An 18,320-nucleotide genomic window follows, 5' to 3' on the forward strand; every position below is an offset into this window, starting at 1 on the left:
TACCAGTGAATGAAGAATATAATCACTCATTTGAGAAATTTACAGTTTAATATATGGGCTGTGGGAAGCAAGAAAAGGGCTTTAAGCAGAGCAGCCAGATGATCAGATTTGCATTTTAAAAAGATAACTATGGTTTAAAATGTGAGGCATGAAGTAGAAACTGGCAAGAACAGGGACAGGGAAGTGGGCTGTCAGCATTTTCCAGGTGGGAGATTCTGAAGCTTTTGCTAGAGGTGTCACATGGGAGTTGGGCAAGTACTGCCTGAATCCATCTAGTTTCTGCATCCTCAGTGAGGGACTTGGTGATTGACCAAATGGAGAAGATGGAGCAAGCAAGGGGATATCCAGGCTTCAGGCATTAGCCACCAGATGGATGGTGGCATAGTTAGCTGACCTAGGTAACCCAGAGGAAGAACAGGTTCATCGGTAAAGCCGATGAGTGTGATTTGAGCCACTTCAATTTAAGAGACATCATTGGAGTGGTATGAAGACCAGATCAATTGTTCTCCCCAGTTGCTCAATGTGACCTATCAGCTGTCAGCAGTTGTTGACCAGTAAGGCAGGAAGAATTTTATACACTATTATAATCATCTTGATTGTAGTTCCTAAAATACAGGGCCTCATAAACATGCTTCAGATGGCATAAAACAGCTTACAACTGACAGGGAAAGATGAGCACCAGAGTCACATGAGACAATTATTGAATACATTGCTTCTCCTTGGGTTTTGTGGACCAGGCCTGTCTGCAAGGGGCAGACCTAAGCAGGTGCCCCTCTACAGGGTGCTTAGGAGAGGCGTGGTCCAGAGAAGGTGGAACCAAGAGGACCAGGAACCTGGTCCCTCGTGTGGAAAGTTGTTCTCCATTCGCATCCACTGGCTAATTCTGTACCTAGCACAGCACCTGGAAGACCCTTGCTAAACTGTAGATGGGATGTCTCATAGCTTGGTATTTGATTTGGCCTTTTCTAAAGGAAAGTAATCTGTACCTATTCCCGCTTGGTCATCCGACTTTGTTTGGGTGGGTACTAAGTTTGTAGTTTCAGTTGAAGACACAGTTAATCCTGCTTAGATAACTTTAGTCAATGTCATGAACAAGAGTTGATCACTAAGCCTGGACATTTTCACCTAGGCTAGAGAAAGGAAGAGACGTTGCTTTTCAGCCATCATCATCATCATCATCATCTTGTTCCCTGTCTGCGTCTGCTACTTCTTGCTGCTGGTACCTGTGTCATTTAAGCCAACACCAAGATATAGTTACAGCGACAGTTCCATTTATATTCGTGGGCTTGGCACAGCCTCCATGTGATGATCTTTGACGTGTATTGAGTGAACCAAATAATAGCTGCCCCTACATGGCGAGTTGTGTTTTCCTTTTGTCTTGCTTTCTGAAGTCTGACGTTAATATTTCCCTTTGTTTTCTAGACCAAATGCTTCATCTGTGGGATAGGCAATGATTACTTCGACACAGTGCCACATGGCTTTGAAACCCACACTTTACAGGAGCACAACTTGGCTAATTACTTGTGAGTGTGCCCGTTTCAGAATCTTCCACCTCTCCAGTAGACGCCACTGGTCCCTGCCCATCTCAGAATAGAGAGGAAGTTTTCGTTTATTGTTTAAAAAACAATTGCTGCAGATACTTTAAAAGAAAGACCAACAGCTAATGGCTCGCTTTTCCTCTGGAGTAGGTTGACTTAAGAGGTTAAGTTGCAGCTCTTCATGTAAGTGATGCTTTCTAGAACTTGAAATGAAGAGGTAGACAGGGAGGAGCAGGGCCTCTGTGGGAGTCTTGGTCATGTTTCTCATTTTAGATAGGAATTCTTAGGCTGCTTCCTAGGGAGATGCGAGTCTCTGTTTTTCTTCTTACAGATCTTAAGAGGACTTTCAGATCTCGTCAGGCACTGTTGGATACCAACTTAAAAGCTGCATTTATAAAAATATTAATCCATAGAAATCTTTCCATTACTTGAGATTAGCCAAAAGTATAGTTTGGTAAAATGCTATTCTTACTCATTTTCAGACCCAATTTTAGTATCAAACAGAAGAGATGCCAAGTAGCATTATAGGGGAAAAAAATTGGCTTAACTATACTCAGTGGAACTTGATCAGTAAATTAAAACTTCTCATTAAGCTAGTCTTCAGTTCTAATTCATCAGTGTTGATTTGATTCTGACCAGTGTGTATATTCCTAACTTGAAGCCTCTAGGGTCAAATAGCAACAGATCAGAAAAGTCAGGTCCACAGCCTTTCCTCTTTCTGGTACACTAATTTTTCCAAAAATTTGCATGTGGCATTTTCTCTGTGCTGGCCATAATTGATTGCAACCATACAATTTATCTAAATATGCCCTGTTTATCCTAATATTTCCATACCGTTCATTTCTGATCAGTTTCTCTGTATCTGTAGGTTTTTTCTGATGTATCTTATAAACAAAGATGAAACAGAACACACAGGACAGGTAGGTAAATTATTACATGTCATCTTCTGAAAGAAATGATAGAGAAGCTCTAAATATCAGAACAAAATGTGTGCATTAAACAGTGAGGCACGGAATTACTTTCAGATATTAGTTGTGGTATCTTGATGTAAAGTTCCTGTTATGTTGAATGAGTATGGAAAAAATTGCCTTTGTTAAGGTAGAATTCTATACTAAGTTTATGTAACACAATAAGCTTTTACTAACTGAAAATGCTGGATTTGAGTTTTGAATTCCATTATTTTGAAAAATTGAGTTCTTAATTATTGCATAATGTCCTTGATTGTTTAATCAGATAGATGATTTCCAATGAACTTCAAAGTATTATGTACAATGCATATTAAATGCCTAAGGTGTTTAAGCTATTTGAAATTCGTCTACCAGTGTGCAGATTGTCAGTAGTTTGAATTTGAAGGATACGATATTTTAAGAGAACCCTCAAAAGCATAAATGTATATATATACACACACATATACATATATATTTTTTTGAGACAAGGTCTTGCTGTTTTGCCAAATGCAAGTGGCATGATCAGGACTTACTACAGCCTTGACTTCCTGGGCTCAGTAAATCCTCCTGTTTTAGCCCCACAAGTACCTGAAACTACAGGCATGCACCACCACACCTGGCTTTTTTTTTGTTGTTGTTTTTTTTAATTTTAGTACAGACAAGATCTCATTATGTTGCTCAGGCTGGTCTTGAATGCCTGAACTCAAGCGATCCTCCCACCTCAGCCTCCCAAAATGCTGGGATTATAGGCTTGAGCCAGTGTGCCCAGCCAACATATTTTTATCATTATAATGGTCAGGATGAAGATTATTACTAGACATTAAGGTCTGGTATAGTTAGTTAGGAACCATCATCTAAATTAATGTGGACTTCTCTATTCCGTGTGATATAGGTAACAGAATTGAGTTTCTACCTTATGTTTTGTTAGCACACACTTTGGGGAAAATGTTAATACATTTCCTTGACTTTTGCAGGAATCTTATGTCTGGAAGATGTATCAAGAAAGGTGTTGGGAATTTTTCCCAGCAGGGGATTGCTTCCGGAAACAGTATGAAGACCAGCTAAATTAAACTCAGACCCCAATCACCTCTAAAAACCAAAACCCTACCCCCCTCTCTCTCCCTCTCTCAATTTCTCTGCTCTCTTGGAAACATTTTGCTGATTTTGTGAATTGCCAGCGTTGTGTGTTTTCTGGGAGCATCGAAGCTCTGTTTCGGAAGAGCTGTTTCCTCCCCCCACCTTTTGTATTTACTTTGAGACTAAAGACTGAAGAATAATCTAAATTCATACTCAGACAAAAAAAGGAATTCTGGAAAGAAAACCATTCTGGACACTGTCATAACACCCATAGATAGATTTTCTTCTGAGACTCCCGGAGTCTTCTCGAGCTACGAGAACTTCACAGAGACACATGGCAGCCACACTCACCCAGCCTCTTTATTTCACCATCCTGGAAGGAAACTGTCTAATGGTCACAGAGCACTGTAGCACTTAACAGATTGCCATGGACACCAGTTGCGAAGGGAAATAGTGCCTTACTATACGTGGGTTGAGCTATGCAGAAGATACGTGCATGAAAAAACATCTTTATTTTCTTTATGTCGACCTTTCTTTTCTTAGATTGATTTTGTGAGGTTTTTTTTTTTTTCCTTTAGTCTTTTCTTTGGTAGGGGAGGGTAAGAAAAGCAGTTTGCACTTAAAAAGAAAAAAAAAAAAAACGGGTGGTGTGTCTCAGGACAAAAGGAGGCTCTTCTCATTCAGCTAAATTCACATTTGCCCCCCCCCCTCCGCCCCCATATGCTCCTGCTATTATTTTGGTAATGCTCTGATGCAACATTGCAACTTTATGAAATCTTTGTATGAAAACAAAAAGACTGCAAAAAATACACTTTCAAAAGAAACCATTCATTGCATGTTTATTATGCAAGTTTAAATGAACAAAGAAAACCTTCAGAAACAAGTTGATCAACGTGAGAGAAATTTCATGATAATTATTCATAGTAATAAAGTGTCGTGGGCTTAATTGTATATCTGGAGCCAGTGTCATCCACCAACAATGTGATACATTATGAACTTGACAGTAGTTTTGGGTTTTGCTCATTCTTTCAGCCACCTGTGATCAGTTTTGTTGATTAAGGACTTCTTGTCAGGCCATTTTTTAATATCAAAGCTGAAGCAATATCCATTCAGGGATTTCATCAGTTGCATCACAAAACACGGATGATAATATACATCACTCCATTTTTTCCATTTTGAGTCCTTTTAAATGTAATGCTAACCTTTACAATTAAAAAGTCAGATTCAGAATGGAAACAAGGTCATTTTGCAAACATTGGAGCTCTTTTATTACAAGTCTGCTTGTTAATTTTAGAATTGTAAAACCGCTCTGATTAAACTATTTAACTAACTTTCTCATCCTCTTCTTTCTCCATTTAAAACTTATAACTGGGACTCATAAAATCTTGAGCTTCTAACTTGAGGTGGATATAGGACAATCCTAAACACTGCACTGAGACCTTTAACGCTGTCAGATTTCCTGGTACCTCTAAGACTGTTGTGTATATAATTGTGGGGCCTCAGAGTCACCAGGCACCTGGCCCACCCCTGTCATTTCCCTGTTATATGGGTCAGCCAGACCTCTCGAAAACCTCCAATGACAGAAAAAAAAGATCGCTATCTCCCAGATTATTTAATTTTTATATAGCTCTCATTTTTGAAAGCTCTTCCTTGCTCAGGGCAAATTCATTTCCTATAATAATAGGAGTTCATTTTCTGTCTTAATATGAAAGAGAATCAGTACCCTAGCATGTGGTGTCTTAAACATTCAAAACCCAATTGAACATTTGCTGTGTGCAAAGTACTGCTGTGGGTACCGGTGACTTCTCCGTCATCTTACACCTCACCAGCACAACATCACAGTGCCAGTATCTAGATTTTGCCTTTTGTCTTCTGGTATCACTTTTATGTGGGGGAAGGAATAAATTTGGCTGTACCATAGGAATTTTCAAGCCCGTTCAGGGAGGTGATCTGATGCTCTGAAGACTCTGAATAAAATAAATGAGGTCAGCTCCACAAAACATCAAAGAGTGCACTGCCGTTTGCCAGGAAACACTGCAGAGCAAGCATGTAGTGGAAAGGAATGAATATTTTTCCAGGACATAAAGTCCACTGATAGATTCAGATGTTCTAGCTATAATGCTCAAATCAGAGGTGACACAAAGTAACAGTACAGGTGGGAGGTGAGTAAATAAATGCATAGCTGCCCCTAGATTTTGCAGGCTTTTAAATAGGCTCTCCTGACTGCCCAGCTCTAAAGTTCTGGGAGAAAGAGAGAGGCTGGGATTTGGGACACATACGTGTTGAACAAAGAGTAAAGGAACAGCTGATTACTGGAGAAAGTCACACTTCCCAGCCTCCTCACTGGCCCACCATTAGAGGAAGACTCCTCTTCCTTTCCTTCTCAAGGCCTCAAAAGAGAAGAGGAAGCTTTTCTTTATCAGCATGAACTCCCCCAGGAAATGTCTCAGTGAATCTCAAACACAGTGTAGCTCTCCACTTCTCTAATTTAACTCAGGACTGCGTGACCCAAAGTCAAGAAATGGAATCCTTTTAGAAATACTAAATCGATATTCAAAGATTCACCCCAAAAAAAACATAACACCCACATATCCCTATTCTCAACTACAACACTTACAAACATCATTCTGCCCCTATTTCATCTGTTCCTCTCTTTTCCTTAGAAACATCTTTTGCATCTACGCCATAAAATAAGTTTATATTCACAATTTAAGTTGAAGATTTCCAAATGCCCCCGGTCATCACTGTCCACTGGTACTCCTCGGATGGTCATTTTTCATGTGCAGGAGACAGTTTGTTCTCAGCCCCACAAGAACTCATTTAAAAGTCATACTGTAATGAAAATACTTTGACTGTAAAAATTATATCTTGGGAAATTATACATGTATTCACTATCTTGCTTCACCAGGGAAATGTTCATATTTTTCTGAAGCTCCTGTTTTCTTGGGTGAATATACCAATTCGACACCTGTTGCTGTTAAGGTGTTTGGGTGGCTGTCAGTGGTGAGTGCCTCATTTACTCTGGGCACAGTGAAAGAGAACTTTTTGAAAATTACACTTACATGGAATTCAGGTAAACTTGACATGGAACAGGCTGGAACAGTTAGACCTTCCCCAGATTATTTCATAAATCTCCATTGTGTTGTGAAGGGAATGACCTGTCACCCTCCTGATAAGGTTTCTGCCCAGCACTCAAAAATGTCTGGATAGCGACTGGTTAAATAGCATCCAAATCTTGATACAAGTGCATGGATGGAGCTGGGGCCTTTTAATAGCCATAAATATTAACAGCACACGTCTCTCACAGAACAAAGTTCAGTATCCTTTCATCTAAAATGGTAGAATTTAACTGTATGGCTAATATGAATCTAAAGCAGGTAATTAAATAAATCCTTAAAGTTTCATGTTCCCAAAACCACAGAGTTTCACCTACCAACCCTGCATGCCCATAATATGTTCCAATTCCTTTCATAAGTTTTATATTTATTTTCTTCCAGGAAACCTATGAACTTCATGTATGTGCATTCTATCTTCATTAAGCACTGCTAAATAGGCCTTTTAATTTTTATTTGTAGGAAAAAATGAATCTTTTTATAGGCCTGGTTAACACCATAAAGTATAACAACAGGTAATGATCCTAACATGAGCAATACTATATTAGTGTGTAAGCAGAAACTATTATTTTTAAGAAAAGACCAAACCTAAAAGTTGTTCCACATAATTTGAATTACCTGCAGTTGAGCCTCATACTAAAAAATGTATTAAAATTAGATATACATAACATTTTACATGTAAATTCAGAAATGTAGATATAGGCTGATGTAATGTCAAGAATAAGAGTAACAGATGACCTTGAAATGATAAGACTCTTAATTGCCAGAACGAGAAATTGGAAATATCTACTTAAGCTTGTAATATTATGACCAAGCTACTCCCACCTACACAAAATGAAGATGAATGAAACAGAACCCTTGTCAACATGAGTTAGTAAAAATTCATGGACCCGATTATTGTCAGTTGATTCTTCTTTTATTTTACATGCAAGTAGAAGAAAATCAATTACTTAAGCAAGTTTTTTTTTTTTTAAAGCCAGTGAGAAACTGGTAGAAACTCTTATGGTTTTGTTTAAAGAGTATAAATTATGAAATGAATTCCTACATATTAAAATGTCATGAAGAGTAAGTTCCAGAATGAGTTGAGCCTAAATGCTACACACACAAAACTAAACAGTTTAGCCTATAATTCCAGCACTTTGGGAGGCTGAGGCGGGTGGATCACTTAAGCTCAGGAGTTTGATCACCAGCCTGACCATCATGGCTAAACTCCCATCTCTACTAAAAATACAACAATTAACGGGGCATGCTAGCACATGCCTGTAATCCAAGCTACTCAGGAGGTTAAGGCAGAAGAATTGCTTGAACCCGGGAGGCAGAGGTTGCAGTGAGCTGAGATTGCACCACTGCACTCCAGCCTGGGTGACAGAGCAAGACTCCATCTCAAAAAAAAAGAAAAAAAGAAAAGTTTGTATTCAATACTTGGCGTAACAAACCAGAAAGGAATTGTTCCCTGTTGATCATGGGTAGTGTCTACAAGATATCCTCTTAGCTTGGGTTCTCATGACGCTAACCTGAGGCAAGGATTGAAGTAATTATGCTTTCTTGGGGCCACTACAACTGCAAGTATGAGGAAAGCAGGGTATAACTGAAAGACGTGCAGCAATGAAAATGAATGCATGAGTACCCTAGCTGCTGTTCTACCACGAGGCAGGAAGAGCAACAGAGCTGTTCAGCAGGGACCTCCAGTCGGCACGCTGGAGCTTCGTAAGGCATTCTGTAAAGAGAAATAGTGTCTTGGAGTCGTCCATTGGAGGGATAAAGAATGAGAATGAATCTGCTACTTGTCTTCCATCTCGTTTCTTATTGGTCAAAGGTCACCCCAAGGCACAGCAAGTCCCCTTCCAATGGCTAGATGGAATCATCCGACCTCTAGGAGTTCATTCTGGATACTGGATCCATACCCTGTGGTAGGCAGTTATAGGCAAGGCTGGTAGTAGCAGAAGAGCCAGAAACCCTAGGTGCAGCTGGTCAACCTAGCTATATAAGGGGATCCAAAGGGCCCAACATGCCAAGGACAACAGACTGGGCAGCCCCAGGTGGAAGAACCATGAAAAATGTCTGGTGCAGGAAGCAGAGGTGGAACCAGTGGCTGGAGGCCCAGGAAGCACGTGGCACCAATGAAATCTGAAGAGGCACAAGAGGTTTGAGTCTGAGGCAAACGTCCCTCACATGATTTTTCTTTGGCTTTTTATACATTTTAAATATTTAACAATAAAAAATAAGTGACAGGGAAAAAATAGCTTCTAAGTTTGGATAATATGGAATAATGCTAACATATCACAGAACAAAAAAAAAACTATCATCTACTTCTATTTCCTCCTAAGAGAATGGTACAATTAGTTGTATAAAAAAACATAGATGATCCACTTAAATTTAAAAAATACGAATTCCCAAAGACATTTCAGAAAAATAAAAGTTTCGATTTTGTTCCAAGAATTGATACAACCACTTGTTAGAAGCAATAAAAAGATAAATTTTGCCCAACTTTACAACGGTCTTCTAATACTTCTGCCCAAGAGTAGGCTAGGCCACTTTGGATGGTTTAGTGCTCCCATGAGAAGTGTTTAAGTACAAGCTACCCAGTAACTTTTCAGTATTACAGAAAGCATGCTCAGTTTAGATGCATAAAAATCATCTGGAGGCAGCCAGAGGGAACAGCTCCCACCCAGGGACCTCGATGACAGGTGTGCTCCTAACAGATCTGCAGAGGGAGGGCACCCAGAGTGGATGGAGGGAAGACACAAGCTGGGCTGAAGGGGAGAAAGTTGGGAACACTGTATGAGGCTACTGTACACTGGAACTCATTCCTGGCCCCCAAAGACTCTGGGGGAATGGGTCAGTTGAACTGGCAAGGAGCAACTCAGTCTTGCCACAAGCCTCCAGAACCCCAGCAGAAGGAGACCCCTTGACCACCATGAACACTCAAGTTGGCAGGGAGAGCTGCTTAGAGAAGTGGTAAGGGCAACAAGTCAGCTGATGTGGAGCCCAGAGGGTTTGGTGCAGGAGCATTTGTAGCAGAGCACAACCAGGGACGGCCATCCCCCTAGGCATGGCTCACTCCCATAGGAGACTTTAGCCCTAGGGGAGCTGTCTGATCTGAACTCCGCAGGGCGGTCTTGCCCATCATAGAGGGCCAGATCAACCTGAGCACCCTTTGGTCTGCTGGCCTCTCCTGGGGCCCCAGCCTGGCCATGCCTGCTTGCAGGGCAGTCTCAGGTGCCCTGGGGGCCTGCATCATAACTTCTGCACTGGCAGACTTGCCTGACCAGTGGAGAGCTCCAGCATGGCGGAGCCTAGAGGAGGGTCCCCATAGGGACCTTCTCCCCATACTGCGGCTTCCCCTAGGCCCATGGCAACTTCTCACATCTCCTTGCTGACACATGTCTTTGTGGGCAGGTTTTTCCATCCTTGCCCCACCAGCACAAAGGAGTGCAGTCTGCCCTCCCAGCTTCATCATCTGCCATTGCAGATGAAGCTTTGGTGGGCATAAAGCCAGCCAGCCCCACCATCACCTTACCCTTGTGCTAACACTGTGCAGAGAACAGCAGATCCTCCCAGCTCCCTGAGTGACCACTCCTGTTTACAGGGCACAGAGGGGCCACCCAGACTTGGGTCCACCAGCGCCCTCCCCCTGAGCCAAGACCACCTCTACTGCCACTGCACACATAGTTGCCAGCAAAGGCCCCCATAACTGGGTTGCCTCCACCACTCTGGTGAGTGCCTGCAGAGAGACAGGCACCCCAGAACCTGCTAGCACCCTGGCACCCACTAGTACTGCAGCTGCTGCTACAAGGAAGGATTCTGCTGTCACCACACTATGAAACACTTTGGCTGACAACACCCTTCAGAGTATAGTGATCAGCGGTCTAGGAGCACCTTGGTCCCCCAAGCACAGCAGATTTCTAACTCCAAGGAGCCAGAGAACAATCTTGGGGCCCAACACAAGTCCCCCAGAGATAACGTACAGCAGTTTAGTAGTTGGGAACTGAGTGCTGGCACCCTAAAAATCTTCCAGAAATGAAGCCAGTTGGCTGAATCCACCTTATTATACCACAATCAAATCCTCAAGTTCATGAGATAGGATAAAAGAAAACAACCCATCCATAGGTCAGCAACCTCAAAGACTGAAGGTAGATAAGCCCACAAAATGAGAATGAATCAGTAAAAGAACCCTGACAATTCAAAAAGCCAGAGTGCCTTCTTTCTTCCAGACAACCACATCACTTTTCCAGCAAAAGCTCTGAAGCAGGCTGAGATGACTGAAATGACAGAGCTAGAATTCAGAATATGGATAGAAAGGAAGATTATTGAGCTACAAGAGTGTGCTGAAACCCAATCCAAGGAAGCTAAAGATCATAAAACAGTGCAGAAGTTGACAGACAAAATAGCCAGTACAGAAAAGAATGTTACTGACCGGATAGAGCTGAAAAAACACAATACAAGAATTTCATAACACAGTTGCAAGTACTAATAGCAGCATAGCCCAAATGGAGGAAAGAATCTCAGAGCTTGAAGACTGGCTTTCTGAAATAAGCCAGTCACCCAAGAACAGAGAAAAAAATAAAAAGGAGTGAACAAAATCTCCAAGAAATATGGGATTATGTAAAGAGACTAAATCTATGACTCATTGGTGTCCCTGAAAGAGATGAGGAGAATGGAACCAACTTGGAAAATGTAACTCAGTATACGATGCAAGAGAACTTCCCCAACCTAGGTAGAGAGGCCAACATTCAAATTCAGGAAATGCAGAAAACCCCAGTAAGATATTTCACAAGGAGATCATCCCCAAGACACATCATCATCAGATTCTCCAAGGTAGAAGTGAAAAAAATGTTAAAGGCAGCTAGAGAGAAATGTTAGGTCACCAACAAAAAGAAGCCCATCACACTAATAGGGGAATGCTCAGCAGAAACCCTATAAGCCAGAAGAGACTGGGGGACAATATTCAGCACTCTTAAAGGAAAGAAATTCCAACCTAGAAATTCATATCTAACTAAACTAAGGTTCATAAGCAAAGGAGAAATAAGATCTTTTTCAGACAAGCAAATGCTGAGGAAATTTGTTATTACCAGACCTGCCTTATAAGAGCACCTGAAGGAAGCACTAAATATGAAAAAGAAAGACCATTACCAGCCACCACAAAAACACACTGAAGTATACAGACCAGTGGCATTATGAAGCAACCACTTAAACAAGTCTGCAAAATAACCAGCTAACATCATGAAGACATGATCAAATCCACACTTAACAATACCTTGAATGTAAATGGGCTAAATGCCCCAAATAAAAGACACATAGTGGCAAGCTGAATAAAGAACCAAGACCCATTGGCATGTTGTCTTCAAGAGACCCATCTCATATGCAATGACACATAGGCTTAAAATAAAGGGATGGAGAAAAATCTACCAAGCAAATGGGAAACAGAAAAAAGCAGGGATTTCAATTCTAGTTTCAGACAAAATGGACTTTAAAGCAACAAAGATTAAAAAAAAAAAAAAAGACCAGGGCATTACGTAATGGTAAAGGGTTCAATTCAACAAGATCTAACTATCCTAAATACGTATGTAGCCAACACAGGAGCACCCAGATTCATAAAGCAAATTCTTTGAGACTTACAAAGAGACTTAGACTCACACACAATAGGTGTGGGAGGCTTTAACACCCCACTGACAATATTAGATCATCAAAAGAGAAAATTAACAAAGACATTCAGGAACACAGCAGTGGATCAAATGGACCAGATAGACATCTACCAAACTCTCCACCCCAAAACAACAGAATATACATTCTTCTCATCACCACATGGCACATACTCTAAAAATATACATTCTTCTCATCACCACATGGCACATACTCTAAAAATCAATCACACAACCAGAAGCAAAACACTCCTCAGCAAATGCAAAATAATTAAAATAACAATCTCTCAGACCACAGCACAATCAAATTAGAAGTCCTGACTAAGAAACTCACTCAAAACCATACAATCACATGGAAATTGAATAACCTGCTCTTGAATGACTTTTGGGTAAATAATGAAATTAAGGCAGAAATCAAGAAGTTTTTTGAAACCAATGCAAACAAAGATAAAACATCCCAGAATCTCTGGGACACAGCTAAGGCAGTGTTAAGAGGAAAATTTAAAGAACTAAATGTCCACATCAAAAAGTTAGAAAGATCAAGTTAACAACCTAACATCACAACTAAAAGAACTAGAGAGCCAAGAGCAAACAAATCCCAAAGATAGCAGACAAGAAATAACCAAAATCAGAGCTGAATTGAAGGACATAGGTGCATGTGCGCACGCGTGCACGCACGCACACACACACACACACACACACACTGAGATCAACAAATTTAGGAGCTTGGTTGTCTGAAAAAAATCGATCACTAGCTAGACTAATAAAGAAGAACAGAGAAGATTCAAATAAACACAATCAGAAACAACAAGGAGGATATTACCACTGACCCTACAGAAATACAAACAACCATCAGAATATTATGAACACCTCTATGCAAATAAACTAGAAAATATAGATGAAATGGATGAATTTCTGGACACAAACACCCTTCCTTTTTTTTCCCTTTTTTTTAATTATACTTTAAGTTTTAGGGTACATGTGCACATTGTGCAGGTTAGTTACATATGTATACATGTGCCATGCTGGTGCGCTGCACCCTTCCAAGACTCAACCAGAAAGAAATGGAATCCCTGAACGGACCAATAGCAAGCTCTGAAATTGAGCCAGTAATGAATAGCCTACCCACTAAAGCCCAGGATCAGACAGATTCATAGCTGAGTACTTCCAGATGTACAAAGAAGACCTGGTACAATTCCTGCTGAAACTATTCCAAAGAATTGAAGAGAAGGGACTTATCTCTAACTCATTCTATGAAACCAGCATCATTATGATACCAAAACCTGGCCAAGACACAACAAAGAAAACTTCAGCAATATCTTTGATGAACATGGATGTAAAAATTCCCAACAAAATACTGGCAAACTGAATCCAGCAGCACATCAAAAAGCTTATCTACCACAATCAAGTAGGTTTTATCCCTGGGATGCAAGGTTGGTTCAACACACACAAATAACTGCAATTGATCACATAAACTGAACTAAAGACAAAAATCACTTATTATCTCAATAGGTGCATAAAAGACTTTCAATAAAATCAACACCCCTTCATGTTAAAAACTCTCAATAAACTAGGTGTTGAAGGAGCATATCTCAAAATAGTAAGAGCCATCTATAACAAACTCACAGCCAAAATCATAATGAATGGGCAAACGCTGGAAGCATTCCCCTTGAAAACAAGCACAAGACAAGGATGCCCTCTCTCACCCTCTCTCACCACTCCTATTAAACAGTAGTGGAAGTCCTGACCAGGGCAATCATGCAAGAGAAAGAAACAAAGGGCATCCAAATAGAAGAGAGGAAGTCAAATTATCCCTGTTTGCAAATGACTTGATTCTATATCTAGAAAACCCCATAGTCTCAGCCCACAGGCTCCTTAATCTGATAAACAACTTTAGCAAAGTCTCAGGATATAAAATCAATGTGTAAAAATTACTAACATATCTATATACCAACAACAGTCAAGTGGAGAGCCAAATCAGGAATTCAATCCTGTTCACAATTACCATATACACACCCAAATATAAAATACTTTGGAATACAGCTAACCAGGGGCGGGGCAAAAAATCTCTACAAGGAGACCTACGGGGGCAAAAGATCTCTACCAGGAGATCTACAGAACACTGCTTAGGCCAGGCACAGTGGCTCATGCCTGTAATCCCAGCACTTTGGGATGCCAAGGCGGGTGGATCACATGAAGGCAGGAGTTCAACACCAGCCTGGCCAACATGGTGAAACCCCATCTCTACTAAAAATACAAAAATTAGCCGGGCATGGTGGCGTGCATCTGTAGTCCCAGCTACTCGGGAGGCTGAGCCAGGAGAATGGCTTCAACCTGGTAGGCGGGGGCTGCAGTGAACCGAGATCATGCCACTGCACTCCAGCCTAGGTGACTGAGCAAGACTCCATCTCAAACAAACAAACAAACAACAACAACAAGAAAAACACTGCTTAAAGACATCAGAGATGACATAAACAAATAGTAAAACATCCCATGTTCATGGATAGGAAGAATCAATATTGCTAAAATGACCATACTGCCCAAAGCAATTTATAGATTCAATGCTAGTCCTATTAAACTACCAATGATATTCTTCACAGAACTAGAAAAAAAATTTTAAAATTCATATGGAATAAAATAAAAGAGCTCAAATAGCCAAGGTAATCCTGAGCAAAAAGAAAAAAAGAGGCCGGGTGCGGTGGCTCACACCTGTAATCCCAGCACTTTGGGAGGCCCATCTCTACTAAATATACAAAAAAAAAAAAATAGCTGGGCGTGTTGGCAGGCACCTATAATTCCAGCTACTAGGGAGGCTGAGGCAGGAGAATTGCTTGAACCCAGGAGGCGGAGGTTGCAGGGGGCTGTGATCGCACCATTGCATTCCAGCCTGAGTGACAGAGTGAGACTCCATCTCAAAAAAGAAAAAAAAAAAAAGCTGGTGGCGTCATGCTACCCAACTTTAACTATACAAATAGGGCTACAGTAACCAACAGCATGGTACACTGGTACAAAAATAGACATGTACACCAATGGAACAGAGTAAAGAACCCAGAAATAAGACTGTACACTTATGGCTATCTGATCTTCGACAAACCTGACAAAAACAAGCAACAGGGGAAGGATTCCCTATTCAATAAATGGTTCTAGGATAACTGGCTAGCCATATGCAGAAGATTGAAACTAGACCCCTTTACACCACATACAAAAATTAACTCAAGGTAGATTAAAGATTTAAATGTAAAACCTAAAACTAGAGAAACCCTGGAAGGCAACTTAGGCAATGCCATTCTGGACATAGGAATGAACAAAGATTTCATGACAAAGACACTAAAAGCAATGGCAGCAAAAGCAAAAATTGACAAATGGGATCTAATTAAACTAAAGAGCTTCTGCACAGCAAAGGAAATTATCAGTAGAGTGAAGAGACAACCTACAGAATGGGAGAAAAATTTTGCAAACTATGCATCTGTAAAAGGTCTAATATCCAGCATCTATAAAGAGCTTGCATTTACAAGAGAAAAACAAACAACCCCATTAAAAAGTGGGCAAGGGACACGAAAACACTTTTCAAAAGAAGACATACATGTAGCCAACAAGAATATGAGAAAAGCTCAACATCACTGATTTAATGCAAATCAGAACCATAATGAGATACCATCACACGCCAGTCAGAATGACCATTATTGAAAAGTCAAAAAAAAAAAAAAAAGATGCTGGCAAGGGTGCAGAGATAAAGGAATGTTTATGCACCATTGGTGAGAGTATAAATTAGTTCAACCATTGTGGAAAGCAGTAGGGTGACTCCTCAAAGAGATAAAAGCAGAGCTACCATTTGACCAAGCAATGCTATTACTGGGTAGATACCCAAAGGAATAGAAATTATACACCCAGAGGAATAGAAACCATTCTACCATAAAGACACGCACATGCAAATGTTCATTGCAGCACTATTCACAATAGAAAAGACGTGGAATCAACCTAAATGCCTATCAATGGTAGACTGGATAAAGAAAATGTGGTACATATACACCATGGAATACTATGCAGGCGTAAGAATGAGATCATGTCTTTTGCAGGAACATGGATAGAACTGGAGGCTATTATCCTTAGCAAATTAATGCAGGAACAGAAAACCAAACACTGATGTTCTCACTTATAAGTGGGAGCTAAATGATGAGAACTCATGAACACAAAGAAGGAAACAGCAGACCCTGGGGTTTACTTGAGGGTGGAAGGTGGGAGGAGGGAGAGCAGCAGAAAAGATAACTATTGGGTACTGGGTTTAATACCTGGGTGACAAAATAATCTGTACAACAAACCCCTATGATATGAGTTTAGCTATATAACAAACCTTCACATGTACCCCCAAACCTAAAATAACAGTTTTTTAAAAAGTCATTTTCATGATAGCTTAAGCTAGTTTGAACTGAGTTATTACTTGCAATAAAGATGTTTGAACAGATACATTAGGACCATGCCTTTAAGTAACTAAAATTTCACAATGTGTTTTAATATATAATACATCAAATTCTCCATCCATCATCCTCTCACCAAAAAAACTCTTGACTTTTCTAATGCTCCTCTTTTCAGATAACACTTTAAATCGTTTTGTCAAGTTCCAAAAGATTTCCATTGTGGCATTGGTAATATTTTTGTTAAAATTATCAATAAATTTTGGAAAACTGATATAGTTTGTTGATTTAGAAACATGTTGAATGCCCAGTTTATTCATGTTATTTTCTGTAACTACCATTAATCTGTGGTTTCACAGTTCCTTTATTGTTTCACAGTTCTAGAGGCTAGGAGTCTGAAATCAAGGCGTTGGTAGTATTGATTCTTCCTGAGGCTATGAGGGGGCATCTGTTCCATGCCTCTTTCCTCTCTTTTGGTGGCTTACTGGCACGTCTCTTTTGGTGGCATTCCTTGGCTTGTAGATCCCTGCCCTCATCTCCATGTGGTATTCTCATTCTCCCTCTGTATCTGCCTGTGTCCATGTTTCCCCTTTATTATAAGGCCACCAGTCATATTGGATTAGAGCCCACCATAATAACCTCATTTTAACTTGATTACCTCTGTGAAGACCCCATCTCAAAAAAAAGCCACATTCTGACGTATGTACTCAGTGGGGCTAGGGCACCAACATATCTTCTGTTAGAAGGATACAGTTCAACCCATATGAGACCTGAAGATTTTGGATTTCTTCATATAGGTCACTGCTTCCTCAAACCGAATTCGAAGATATATTCTTTGATGTCACTAAATTCTCTATAAGAATGTAAATTTTTACTATCTTGATTTGAAGTTAATATAAATAGATTATTCATGCCCATTAGTTTCTCTTACACGAAACAACTACAACAGCAATAATACCCTACGTTAAAGAGGCGTTGCTGGGAGTCTGGGGATGCCAAGGTGGTTAGAGTTCTATGGGGGAAAGAACCAGGGAGGAGAAATGGAGAGAGACCCCTGTGATGGGCCGAGGGTCCCCCTCCAGTCTTCAGCTGAATACTGGCCCCAGAAGCACGTAGGGAAACTACTTGAGGCCAGCAAAGGAAGCACCTACAAAAGTTTTCTCAGGCTAAATGCAGGAAAAAAAAAAAAAGAGAGAGAGAGAGAGAGAGTGATGTTAGAGAGTCAAAGTGTAGAAAGAACTGGAGCCACTGTTGGCTTTGGAGATGGAGGGAGTCGGAAGGCAGAGAATCGGGTGGCCTCTAGAAGCTGAGAATGACCCTGGCCAATCGCCAGCAAGGAAGCAGAAACCTCTGAAGTTGCATGGAACTAAAATCCTGCTGATGTCCTGAATGAGTTAGTTGGAAGTGCGTTTATCCCCAGAGCCTCAAAAAGGAGCACAGTCCTGCCATTCCTTGAGTCCAATCTTGTAAAACAAAGTCACAGAACCAGCTGTCACTCTGGGTCCAGAATTCTGACCTACCAATCTACGAGAGAATAAATGTTTTTTGCTTAATAAATGATTGTTGATTGTTGTTTTTTGTTTGTTTTGTT

At 40.5% G+C, this 18,320-nt stretch overlaps 1 protein-coding gene across 3 annotated transcripts in view; it reads left to right on the plus strand.

Annotated features, from left to right (window-relative positions):
• The window catches only part of RYR2 (ryanodine receptor 2), a 790,171-nt gene extending 785,278 nt beyond the window's left edge, over positions 1-4,893 (plus strand). For all 3 annotated transcript variants that reach the window (XM_063708024.1, XM_063708025.1, XM_063708026.1), the window contains 3 exons: positions 1,423-1,523; positions 2,407-2,458; positions 3,460-4,893. In XM_063708024.1, the coding sequence (XP_063564094.1) occupies positions 1,423-1,523; positions 2,407-2,458; positions 3,460-3,555 (249 nt within the window). In that variant the 3' untranslated portion in view covers positions 3,556-4,893. The remainder of the gene's footprint in view (positions 1-1,422; positions 1,524-2,406; positions 2,459-3,459) is intronic.
• The last annotated feature ends 13,427 nt before the right edge of the window (positions 4,894-18,320 follow it).

This window comes from Gorilla gorilla, chromosome 1 (genome assembly GCF_029281585.2).
Source record: "Gorilla gorilla gorilla isolate KB3781 chromosome 1, NHGRI_mGorGor1-v2.1_pri, whole genome shotgun sequence".
Lineage (NCBI taxonomy): Eukaryota > Metazoa > Chordata > Mammalia > Primates > Hominidae > Gorilla > Gorilla gorilla.